Source organism: Drosophila obscura, unplaced genomic scaffold, assembly GCF_018151105.1.
Source record: "Drosophila obscura isolate BZ-5 IFL unplaced genomic scaffold, ASM1815110v1 contig_74, whole genome shotgun sequence".
In the NCBI taxonomy this organism is placed as follows: Eukaryota; Metazoa; Arthropoda; class Insecta; order Diptera; family Drosophilidae; genus Drosophila; species Drosophila obscura.
The window spans coordinates 519,061-532,828 of record NW_024542866.1 but is presented as its reverse complement, the minus strand read 5'-3'; the positions used below and the strand labels follow the sequence as shown (position 1 = coordinate 532,828).

At 35.4% G+C, this 13,768-nt stretch overlaps 1 protein-coding gene across 5 annotated transcripts in view; it reads right to left on the bottom strand.

Annotated features, from left to right (window-relative positions):
- The window catches only part of LOC111075299 (neuronal acetylcholine receptor subunit alpha-7), a 161,042-nt gene that overhangs the window by 34,710 nt on the left and 112,564 nt on the right, over window positions 1–13,768 (bottom strand). For all 5 annotated transcript variants that reach the window (XM_041595670.1, XM_041595671.1, XM_041595673.1 and 2 more), the window contains 2 exons: window positions 6,753–6,907; window positions 6,512–6,628 (listed from right to left, as the gene is read on the bottom strand). In XM_041595670.1, coding sequence (XP_041451604.1) covers window positions 6,512–6,628; window positions 6,753–6,907 — 272 coding nt within the window. The remainder of the gene's footprint in view (window positions 1–6,511; window positions 6,629–6,752; window positions 6,908–13,768) is intronic.

Sequence of the window (13,768 nt, the reverse complement as noted above, 5' to 3'; positions counted from 1 at the left end):
CCCTGAAGACGGGGTGGAAGCATCTACATTCTCCTGATCAGGTACAGGGTCAGACATGATTTTACTTCGATTTGTTTGGCTTTCGATCTAGTAAGAAGTGACTGACTGACTGAAAGTGCTCTATAATTCGAAGTGTATGCACGTGTGGTGCAAAGGTTTGATATTGACGTTGAGGTTCCTACTTCTAAAGCCTGCTTGCACACTGGAAAATGCTTTCTTTGCCCACTGGCTGAATCAAAGCACTCTGGGTAGAAGGTGTGACCACAACTCGTCACCAATGCTAGATCTTTACTTACAATGTTCTTCGAACACAAATAGCAAAGCGTCTTAGTGTCTTTCAGATTAGTGCATTTTTCTGGGCTTCGTTTACAAGGCATTTCTCTCAAACCAAGTATGTGAATTTATCTTTAATAATGCTGATATTAATCAGTAATAAAACTAACAAAAAAATCGAAGGGAAAATGTGTGGGGCCATGAGATTCTTTCAATATGGTTGTAACGGTTTATAACAGCTTACCATGTATGTGCTAGTCAAAATAAAAGAGAATACAAAGAAATGATGAAAATAGAATATAAGTTAGTGCGAGTGGCTAGACGCTGCTTAAGTTAGCCCACTAAGCCCCTGCTACCAATATTCTATAGGAAACACCAGCGAAAGTGGAAAAAAAACCATTGTGCTACATGCTCGCTTTGTACATATATAATTACATAACAACAATTTCGCGTGCTGGTTTAATCCAACCACCAGATCGCTCTGACAGACAGAAAAGACGGAAAAAAAGAATACATTGACTAAAATTGACTATGGCACAGATATCTAATGCGCTGTCTGATGTTCTGACACAGCTGTGTTAGTTGTTCTGCTGCGTTTTTGTTATAACAACAGCTAATTGCCCACCCTATCATGATCATATTTGCCCCAAGACCCAATTAGTGTCCGATGATCCTTGTATCAACCACTCTATCTATTCTACTTCCATACTACATCGAGTTATAGCTCCCCCATATAAGAAGTTTAGAACCGATTCATACTAAAACTATATTTGGGATTTTTCAATATTAGGAAAGATTTCGATAGAAAATAATAAAAGATAAAATAAAATTATTATGGGCGAATTATCAAAACATAATAATTAATAACTAAAGAAATAAATTAATAGAATACAGTAAATATAATGAAGAAAATTAATATAGTTTTTGAAAATTTAAACACATGACTTTCAGATTATCTTAAATGCAAAACAAACAAAAAGAAAAGTGGTAACGAACCATGGATCCCATGGTTCGTCACAAGCAGTCGGTGCAACCAACGCTACTCCAAGGAGAATATATCAACACCAACAAATTCGAAGACGCAGCACAGGTCGAAAGACAGAAAGACGCCGACCGAAGAAAGAAAGAAAAGCGCGAACTCAGCACACGCGCGGCCAATCGACGGGAAGGCGTTGGCCAAGATTATATAACCAACAAAAGTGCCGATCAATACGCTAAAGCGAAACCCGAGCCCAGCTCGGAGCAATGTCCCTTACATAGCAGCACTGACCCTATCAAGAAAGGGAAAACGCTAAATATATCTGAGTTCTCCCTGTTCTAGATCAGTTCGCTTGGAGTTTGCAAATCGGCAGTTCGCTTGTAGTTCGCTAGGATTTCGCTTTGAGTTCGCTTTGAGTTCGCTTTGAGTTCGCTTTGAGTTCGCTCTGAGTTCGCATTCGAGTCGATAGGCAGTCCATCAGCCAAAGTCAATCGGCAATCGATCGGCAGTCCATCAGCCATAGCAGTCAGGCTAATAACAAATACGCAAGGCAGTCCATCGGGAATCAAGAAGTAACCTACACGCCGCGGCCCAACAACCAAACTAACCAAGTAGCAATAATAATAACCCGACACAATAAAAAAAACTATTAAAACTCTAAAAGAACCAAAAAGTGTTGTGAATGCCTAACCGTTCTCTTTCAGTTCCTGGCAAAGTTCCTGGTTTTTTTCCCGATAAAGTCCTCGTGAATTACAAATAACTTGTGATTCAGGACCCTGGACGGACTGATGCATACCTCAGCCTGATATAGGTCCTCACAAAGTACATGTCAAACTGTTTCGCTATGATCAGTTGCGTAGGTCAGTGACAATAAACTCCGGTAATGAAAGCGCATAGGCAAGCAAAAAGAAGACAACGAAAAAGAAATCAGAGCGCACTACCTCTCATCTTCCCCTTTGTGCTTTGGTTCTTAAGAGCGCCCTACAGAGCCGTTCAAATGCGCTGCCTAGGCGTATAGGTGTGAGAGAGTGAGAGAGAATAGCCTCTCTTAAGCGAAGATACTTTCCGTTACGTGAGGTTCTTTTCGCGAACACTTATTTAACAATACCCAAATGCTAGTTTTTTTTCTGTTTTAATACATGAAATATTGGTTGGTGCAACTTACAGCTTTTATAAGGTAATTATTTTTGCTGATCCACCGATGAAAGCGCTTTCATGGGCTGCTGCAAGGTTTCCTGAAAAAAAACTCACACTCTTTTTATGCGGTCAATATGATCGACCTTTTATTCCACTTATATTAAATTCCACTTTTTCCTCTTCATACCGACGATTTCCACCGAATTTTCAAACAATCCACATTTTACCGGCTCGACCAACCGTCGACCAAAGTTAAGTCGCTCCCGCATTATGACTGCTGAGCTTCTCTTCTTTTTCTTTCCGTCCCCTCTGTGCTTTTAGGTCGAGCGAGGTAATTTTGCGTGTGTGCAGTAGGTGAGCGGGGAGCAGAAATCCCGCAGTGATAGCGTCCGCTCTAATAAGAAGGGAATTTGTAGTTTTTGGGGCTTTCGTGCTGGGTCAACGGCCCAGGGCAATACGGGTGGTTTTGCCAACGGACAATAATTGCCCCAATTTAGGTCCAGTAGTAACCGGCAATCTGAAAAATCAACTTCTTTCAACTTCCCTGCCAAGACCATGTGGGTATGAGACTCCAGCGGGTATAAGTCATACCAATTAAAATTAGCACTTTTCGGTTTTGTTTCTTTTATTGGCAATGAAAGCAGTGTCCTTTACTGGCAGTTTGTACGTAGGTTGTTGCTGTCATCCGACTTTATTTACTTTTTTTTTGCTTTTACAGAATTTTATTAGACTGGTAAAAAAAATCACGTCTATCTTCACCACTAGCTTCCTTCAAAAAAGAAATATGCTCGCCATGAGCAGGACTTAGAACCCCAATTACAGCATTCGGATCGACCATCTTCCATTTTCGTCTTAACGCCGTACTCATTTTAGAACGCTCAACTCAAGAACTCTCTCCTTCATTTTCCTTTGCGTTAAATTTTGGGTTCCAATTGAGTGAACCATGAACGGAGATAAATTTCCCTTGTGGTACTTTTTCCAGAGTGTTTCCGTTCTGTTCCCTATTCTTTATACCTTACTAGATGTACCTAAATTTTCTACATCTTCATCCACAGTCTAGCGACAAGCCACTTCATAGTTTCGGCTGGTTATAAATCCTATATCTTTACTTCAAGCGTCACTACACTCTCGAGTAACGGGTATAAAAATTACTTTTTGATTATAACTTGAAATTTTTCATGAACTTGCTGCCTTAAACCCAATGCCTTAAACCCCATGAGAGTGAGCGAGATGCATATATGCATTATATTGAAAATCGACATTTGTGACGTAGATGAGCAAAATGAGTACAGAATGAGTACCTTCTTCGCGCGATCTTCTTTTTATGTGTTGTGATTCTGAAGGATCTTCTATTAAAAAGTCTTTGGAAATTTAAAGCAGAAATAAAATATTTTGCATAATTGGGTTTAAAGAAGTTTCGACATCATCATCGTTAACAAAATGCAAAGATGCCACAATTTCTCGTTTCACAATGTACTTATGTAACGTTATCGTTAAACAGTGCAAGTGAGATATTTCCATCACATAAATACCACAAATGACTGCAAAGTCTTTGTTTCGGATCAACGTCTTAATAATTGTACATTGAGAATTTAAATTTAAAGTCCAGATTTGGAAATTCAACAGCTTGACCGAAACCAATAATGTATAAAAAACCCAATATGTCTATTAATATTCAATACAAAATTGAATTCGTCGGTTTTTTTAAATAATATTGAAACTTAGAAACTAGTTCATATTGATAATAAGGTATTTTTTTTTTAGATACTGTTAAAAATGTAATGATTGGTGAAAATCAAGAAGTTCAGCTGAGGTTAATATATTTAGTTAACTAGTTCGCAAAAACTAGTGCAGGTTTCTTACTGCCAATAACTGATTAATGACGATATGAATGGTATCAATATATATGCAATTGATTTCACCAATTATCCAACTCATTCAGCAAACATTTTTTTTTTAATTTCATGACTAAAATTTTTTTTTAAATTCGGTAGCAACCTCTAAAAAATAAAAAGAAATAAAATCAAAAACATGTAAATTACTATTAAATGCAAAGTAACAAAACTAGGGGGTGTCCCGTTTGAATTTCGAAAAAAAAAATGTTTGGCCCAACAATTAATACGTCGCGTAAATATTACTCTTCTTGATTTGTTAATTGAAACTGATCTCGAAAAACAATAATTTTTTGAAAGTAAAGATCGCCTTTGACATGCAGATTGCGTTTTGCATTGGTTAAGGGATTCGGGAATGACAAAGAGTGGATCGTTTATTCCTGATGTAGCTTCGGCAAGTGACTCAAATTCAGACCGCGAATGTATTTCGCTTATTTGATGTCCCGGACGTTTTTCCTTCCATATCTAAAAAGATAATTGGCAATCATTCCACTTTGCCATACCCAGTCAATTCATGAAGAATTTTACCATCCCAATGAGTCACTGCTGACATCTGAGAATAAAACGAGAAGGAACGTGTGAGTCGCTTCTGGGGACGCGACTCTACTTTTATACCCGTACTCAGTCAGTATATAAATTTTTAGCTTATGGTTTATGTAGAATTTAAAAAATTTTTCATTTTATATTTTTTTGGTACATCTGTTATCTACATCTACATCTACAATGTCGATTAAACATCTAAAATGTAGCGGGTATAATTAATTAAATTGTACACAAACTTTTGATCATTTGAATATTGACAGATAAAGTCCAGCGCGGCAATTCTATATTTAAATACATGTGAAATTGGTACTTAAATGTAAACTTAAGTATTTATTGTTTGCTTAAATATAGACCTATCGAGCTAACATTTTTGGGGCGGAAATTTTTTAAACAGTTAAGGGGTATATTGTATTTGTGGTAAAAGTGGATGTGTGCAAAGCAGAGAAGGAAATGTTTCCGACCCCATAAAGTATAAATATTCTTGATCAGCATCAATAGCAGAGTCGATATAGCCATGTCTGTCTGTCTGTCCGCCCGTCCTTCCGTCTTAATGAGCGCCTAGATCTCAGACACTATAAGAGCTAAAGCAACTAAATTTTAATTCCAGACTCATGTGATATCACAAAATATTCAAAAATTTCGCCCCCTTCCGCTGCCACCAAAGATGAAAATCTGTGGCAGCCACAATTTTAAAGATACAATAAAACTAAAACGCAGTATCGTAGAGAATGACCATATCTACCAGATTGCCGAATCTGGATCAGATCAGATCATAATTTATCATAATTAATTTTCAGTTGCTTCCCTCACCTTCTCCAGCAAGAGACCCGCTACTCATTCTCTTTCTCGCTCGCACACTCTGCCTCGTTATGTACGAAAGCGCCCGCTGGCGGAGAAGATGTAGAATCTAAATGGTACATGTATAATCTACATTTTATATGTAGAATATACATTGTACATGTAGATAACAGATGTAGAAAAAAAATGTAATATTTAAAATTTTTTTTAATTCTACATGATTCATAAGCTCAAAAAGCAGACTAGTACGGGTATAAAAGTAGAGTGGTGTCCCCAAAAGCGACTCACACGTTCCTTCTCGTTTTAAATAAGTCTAAAAATGATGAACAAATACTAACATTTAAAAGTTAAAATTATTTTTATTAGGTGGAGGAAAGCATTACTCAAAGGGAACTGAGTCTTGATAGTATATCTATAAAACTGAATTCTTATGTTATGGATGGAGCTGTCACTCGGCCTCTCTTAAAAACTAGTTGTAGCATACTCAAGTTGTGTGGAAAAAAACGAGCTTACCTCTGAAAAAAACCTCAAAAAAATGGGAATTGAAATTTATACAAATCCTCATTCATTACAAAATTTTTGGCCAAAAGACTATCAGAAAAAGTTGGTAAGTATAGTCAAGTAAAGTATTAAAAAAAAAAATTTATAATATTATTTTTGATGCAGATTTCTTATAAACATAGGAAAGTGGTTTTTAATAGAATTTTGTCTTTTGTTAGAGTAAAAGCGGGATGTATTTTAATAAATCTTTTGAGAAAACATGACAGATTTAAAACCAACCGAAAAATATTTCTGGAATATCAATATTTGACTTGTTGAGATGTTAACCCGACCACCCTGATTATTTTGAAGTATTATTATCCAGTTCAATACTGTGAAAAGAACTCACCTGTACATTGTCCTGTAATATGTCGGCTGGTGCGGCAACGTGGAACTGGCACATCGATGATTACAGCGAAAATCATCGTCTATGTCAAGGACGTTTGCGAGCAGCGACTTCGAGGATCTGCATTTGCGTTGGAACAACATAATATAGTTAGGAACTGATGGAATTTCACAGGGTATCAGATAAGGTAATAATGCGATTGATGTGTAGAAGAGTTGAAAAGCTAGAGTCAGCCGTCGGTTACCTTTCCTTGAGCTCAACGTTTTGCATATGTTGCTTTTTGTCGCCTGCAGTCGACGGGCCCGCTGAGGAGGGCGGTGGCGGACATTCGTATCCAACCTGTCCGGGTCTTTGCATGCGCAATATGCAAGGTAACCAATAAAGGAATATTACTCTTATCTGTGTGTGCGAGTTCGACAGAGAGACGGAGTGTTTGGGTAATGCGGTTAAAAATAATAGCAATAAGTATTTCAAAGGGTTTTCCAATTTGATCGATTTCGTTTAATTTTAATTGATTTTTAAATTATGATTCAGATTAATGTTAATGTCAGTTTTTTTTTGGTTTGGCGAAGTTTTATATTATTTTGTTTCCGTTATTTGTTATTTGACACAGCAGTTTTTGTTCCAGTTTTCGATGATACGCATGATATGGTATTGAATGGACAGAATGAAAGTCATTTCAGTTTAAAGTTTTTGGATTAGTAGTATTTGGTTTATTGTTGGAGTGTTTATTACGTGACGGTTTGTAAGTTTGAATTTTTAAAGTTTAATACGATTTTTAGCTCAACGGTCGGATATGGGATATATGTATTGTGGATTAGTATATATGTACATAAAGTTTTTTAGAGTGGAGCGGGATGGAATGGGATTTGTGAAAGTGATCGGGATTCGCGTTGTTGCCATTGTATTTAATGTTGTCGGTTTTAGGAATATCATTCATTTTTGTAAGTTTTTGGTGTTGTTTATGCAGGAAGTTACAGGGATAGGTAGAGAGACATATATACGGAGAGCGTGAGACAAAGAAAGAGACACACAGAGAGACAGTTGAGGAGGCAGTTAAGTTGAGTTGTTAGCGTTGAGAGTAGTTGAGTTGCCGGTTAGCGTAGTTGTTGGTTGGTTGGTTGTATTTGTAGTAGTTGGCCAGAGTTTTTGTTAGAAAAATAAGAATTTTGTGAGATTATTGGTGGTGTTATTGTCTTGATCAGGTAGGTAATTACGAGTATATGAAATAATATAGGGAGAGTTATATGACGAGTAAATGCAATGTGAGTAATAAATATGATAAAAACCGAAATTATTCTGCTTAAATAATATTAAAAGCAAATGTACTATTTATTACTATTAAGAGCGCAAAATGGTATTGTTAGTAAATCTCGACAGTATACTTTACTTTATATATTAAATTGACTTTTATTCTATTATTTAGATTTATTTAGAAAGTTCAAGTCACTTTGTGCGAAAGGGGTGACATGGTTATTGTAGGTCAGGTGCTTAAAAAAATTTTTTATTTATATTTATTCTCAATATTCAGAAATGAATAGCAAATGTGATTGATGTGCTTATATGTTCGAGTAAAACTATATTCCATATATGTATGTACATCTCTGGCGTTTTGTTTATATTAATTTTCATACTACTTCTGACTGACTTAGATTGGATCATCAAAACAAATTCATTTTTTTATAGCTAAATAAGTGAGAGATACAATTTGAGTAGAATTTTACTGATTTTTTCAGTAATCTGCTCACTATAGCGTGTTAACTTCACTTAAGCAGTTTGATTTAAGTCAATTTTCGCACTTCAAGCTCAGTAATCAAAATAAGGCGCTAGTTTCCAGTATCACTTCGTGCAGTCGGTTTTAAATTCAGCACACAAATACTTTCTTTTTGATTATTGGGAATGGTGCCAAGGAATGATCTTTTTGTAGTTTCCCTGCATATATGTATGCAGAGCCACATCAAAAGCCGTCCCTACATATACATATGTACATATGTATATATTCGTAATAATTTATGAATTTTTAATAAAATTAATTGGCTGAGAAAACTCAGCTGACTGAGCCGTGTTGCTGTAGTTGTCTGTTATATGTTTAAATTACATATGTTTCTGGCGCAATACTGTACGATTTTTTTCGTTCTGTGAAAACATTACTATTTTTCAGGCATTGTGGATGTTAATTTTTCCTATTCATATGCTTATCATTGTGTCTAACGCTTGAGCACCAATTTTTATGTTCATAATGGTGTTTTTTTCGCCTATGCACAAAACGTAGTTTTACCAACATCACACGCATAGCCGAAACAAAGACAATATAAGTATAAGATGCGGAACGCTCATACATTTCAATTGCCATATGCAAGACAATTTTTCGGCCAGCGACGAAATTCGCGCCATCTCGCTCGCACAAATTTGAGAGCGTACGAATCTAAAAATAGAATCCGCTTGCATGTGTAAGTACACACAGAACAGCAAGTGCGTATGTGTGCGTACTTGTGCTAAGCGGACGATTTTCGAGACGGAAACCTTTTTATGAGTTGAGAAACGAAATTATATACCGACGTTGAATACGTCGCATCCTGAATACCCTAATGGCAATTATTCCAATGTGATTCATGGAATTTCATGTATTAAATATATTATGTATTTTTATATATGTATATCCGATCATCATTATCGAATGTACCATCTTAAAATAAATTATCGTTGGAGGGATATACATATACAATATAACAGTTTTTTAATATTGGGGTGGTAAGCGTCTTGCAAAATTAACTTACACTTATAAAGTGAAGGGTATATTTCGACAGCGCTGTAAAAAACGTATGCATGTGCACACATACAGTCGTCGCGACGACTCGGCTCGGCTATCGCATCGGCAAAGAACCAACTTCGTGTGCCTTCGTATGCTGTATGCATACAAGAGAGCGGCTGGCTCTAGAGCGCTCTCTCTCTCTAAAAAATTTCAAGAGAGCCTGGAGCCAGCTCTAGAGCCAGCCCCGAAAATTCGTGTGCAGAAATTTTGTATGGCGTTACGCATCTTATACTTATATTGTCTTTGGCCGAAATCACAGCTGCACACGCATACATCCATGCGTTCCGTATTCTTTGTACCACCCCCGCTAATAAAAACGCGTTATTATATTAACCTGTACATCATCAATATTACTTAGAAGTAAAGTCAAAATATATAAAAGCTATTATATGGAAACCAAAATTTATAAGAAAGAAATATTTCGTATCTGGCTTGTGAAGTTCCTTAAAAATTGCAATAAATTATTATTATTGTAAACCTACATACAAACATACATATGTACAGCTGCGGTCATATTATTATTATTTTATGAATATATCCAAAAAATTGTAATAATCGCAGCGGCAGAGAAATAAGTAACGTGTTTGACTTCGTGTCTGTTGTCTTCGCACATAAACGCACCAAAAAAATGTGTGAGTCTGTGTGCCGACACCTGCTCTAGTTTAAACAGCTATAACTTGGCATACAGTTAAGTTAAACAGATAATATTAATTTTATATCAAAGATCAATATATCTACTATCCGTTAAAAAAAATATATTATAATTTTCTACTATGGTATCCTTATAAAAATTAACTTAAGCAAAAAATAAATTATTCGGACACATTCTGGTTGGTAACTGATATTATCGAATTGATCGGTAATCGACTACTTTTTTAGAATATTTGGTTGGAACAGTTATCGGAGGATCACCTGGTTTCATTTCAATTCTGCAAAGATATTCAATATTTGAAAAAATCAGAATCTATCTCTTGATTTGCGTAAAACTATCCTTCAATTATATTTGGAAGACCGCAGTTTTCGCGAAATTGGTAGAATAATTGTTAAATCGCCTAGCAACATACATAGCGTGGTAAAAACAATTTGTAAACACTGGGGAATTGGCTGCAAACCACAAGTCAGCTGGAAGACCCAAGATACTGACACTCAGAGAAGAGCGAAAAGTAATATCAACCGTCCACCTAAATCCCAAAAACACAAATTCTTAAAATGTCAAAGAATCGACAAAAAACAAAATGTCGCCCCAAAGTATTCGCAACTACCTGCACAATTCCGGTTACAGTGGATGAGTTGCAAGGCGCAAATATTTTGCCAAAGACCATTTGGAAAAGCCAGATGCATTTTGGGATAACGTAATTTTTAGTGACGAATCCAAATACAGTATTTTTAGTGATGAAGTCATGAAAGAAAAAAATTTGTTCCCAAATGTAAAGTTGCGAGTTTGTTTTTATGAACTTGAAGTAGGAATGTTAATCTTCAATATGAAATCAAACTTAATTGGATGAAAAGTTATATGTATTTAAACTAGAGTGACAAGGGTGTCCGAATAGTATGTGTGCCTACTGTATGTAAGTTCCTGATTCGGGTAATATTTGTTGAACGAACCGGAACTGTTTCTTATCTTGTGTATCCTTTTCGTTGTTATACACGTGTACGTAATCGGCAGCGCAGATGCACCTACGTATGTATGTTAAGGCTTTCCGATCGCTGCAGCGCTGATCTAAATTTAAACCAAGGTTTTCCCGAACGGGTTTCCATAATTTGAGGAGCGAGCAACAAAAAACACGCTTCGAATGAAACCGTACAGTAAAATTATACCCAAAGGGGACAATTTTTAGGGTGTCATTATAAATACGATTTCGACCGCAACTGTGCTCGGATGTATGTACATATGTACATATTTATTTACTAGTAACTAACGTGTAAGTGTGATGTGATTTTCAGAGAGTTTTTTGTACATATGTATGTGTGTAAGTTATAGTTAATATAAATATTTACTTATCGGAATGTCCCTTTGGCTATTGTTGATTGTTTTTCTTTCCTTTCCTTACTCGACAAAATTTAACTTTTGCTTTAGGCTGTGAACCAAAATGACTTTTTCTGATAGATTTCGGGATTTCAAATTTTTTGTAGTACTTTATTATTTTTTTTATGGTGTAATTTTTTTTAAAGAAGTTTTAAAATCTGGTATTTTTTTTCAGAGGTAGTGCTTCTATTTTTTACATAACTTAAGTAGCTTATATCTGGTTGCATAGAACTGTGTAGTTCTAAAAAGCTGACAAAAGCAGCTGTAAATCGTACCCAGAAACTTTGTATCTGAAGCTTAACGCCTGGAAGATATTTAGCTTTCAAACTCAAATTTCATAATATTTTTTCGGTATTTTTCCCAAAATTTTGACTTTAAAAACTCGGGAAAAGTCGAAAGAAAAAATTTCGTGGCATGCATTTTTAGTTTTAGATAGACGCATTAATTAGTCGTCGTTTAAGGTATTGTTCATTAAAATCTACGGAGAAACAGTGGAGCTAAAATTCGTTAACCAAACCTCAAAAGTGAAAAAATAGACAAAAAATACTTTTTACCAAAAATTCAACCCCTTTTCGTTTGCTTTGTTTCCTTTGTTTCCAATTGGCAGTTGGGGCGCAACCTTCCAACCTTTTTTTCGACTTTTCCCGAGTTTTTAAAGTCAAAATTTTGGGAAAAATACCGAAAAAATGATGAAATTTGAATCTGAAAGCTAAATATCTTCCAGGCGTTAAGCTTCAGATACAAAGTTTCTGGGTACGATTTATAGTTGCATTGGGCACCTTTTTAGAACTGCAAAGTTCTATGCAACCAGATGTAAGATACTTAAGTTATGTGAAAAAAAAAGCATTAATTTCAGGTAAAATTATTTTTGAGTTATTTTGGTCAAACGGCTCCAAATTGACCGTTTATCCATAGATTCTAATGAGCAATACCTCAAACGACGCCCAATTAATGCGTCTATCTAAACCCAAAAATGTTGGCCAAGAATTATTTTTTTTCGACTTTTCCCGAGTTTTTAAAGTCAACATTTCGAAAAAAAATTCCGAAAAAAATTATGAAATTTGAATTTGAAAGCTTAATATCTTCCAGGCGTTAAGCTGCAGATACAAAGTGTCTGGGTACGATTTTTAGCTGCATTTGTCAGCTTTTGAGAACTACACAGTTCTATGCAACCAGTGATAAGCTACTTAAGTTATGTGAAAAAAAGAAGCACTACCTCTGAAAAAAAAAAAATAAATAAAAAAAAATTCTTTAAAAAAAACTACACCATAAAAAAAAACTATAATTCGTTAAAAAATTTTAAACCCCGAAATCTATAAGAATTTAAATTTTGGGCCACATCCTAATTCTAGTGTTGTCTGTGGCATCAACACACATACATATGTACATATGTATACATATAAGTTTTTACATATGTACATAAGTATGTGTGTATTTATGTACAATACATATTGGATAATTTGCTTTACTCGTCAGCGGATGGAGTGCAGTGTAGTGTTGTGGAGTGAAGTGCGTGTTTGTGCGGATACTGGAGCTCTGCATGAACTAATGAACACTTTGACGACGGCATCCGGTTGGGGAAGACGTGAACTCAACATATTTTTCAAAGGATTTATATGTAGCTAAAGAATGAAATCGTAGTTTCGGCGGGTAACTCTTTTAATATGATTTACATGGCAGTTAGACTATTCATAGCACCGACCAATAGTGATATTTGCTACAGGCCTACACATACTTTTTTACGCTAAGTCCCAGTACCGAAGTCTATACAATTACTTTTTTTTAAACGAGTAAGGACGTAACCCCTAATGGAAAGGGGGAACTATCTTGTATTGCCCAATTTGGACTAAAAACCCTCTTGTATGTAAGTGGAAAAGAAAGAAGACTACTTAAAATTGTCACTTTAATTTTCACCAATTAAATATTTAGTATACAAATTTATTGAATGGCCTAGTTCGTCGGAAAATAATTTCTTTTATGGTTGGTTATGACGTTTTGATATTTGGGCACTGTTGTACTTTGAAATAAAAATGGGCGCATATAGTCATTTTTTTGTATAATTCATCAAAGCCAACTAAAAATTACAAAATATACATACTATATCAATAAATCTTTATAAAATGTTTTTTTTTATAGGCTGTTTACATTGGGACTGCGTCATGCTTCTTTGCGTCTTGGCGAAGACGCAGTTTTTTTTACATAAGCATAGGGCCCTAGTGGTGGCAAAAAATTGCGTCGGTCTCTGATTCATGTGCGTCTATTCGATATATTCGATTGCTTTTGCGCTTAACTGTACATTTTTGCACTTTTCTGCCTATCAGCGCAACTATCACCTCTAAGAACAACAAAAACTTGTAGTTAAAAAATAAAATTTTGGCGCTAAAATGAATGGTTGTGCAAAAAGGTGAAAATATACATCAAA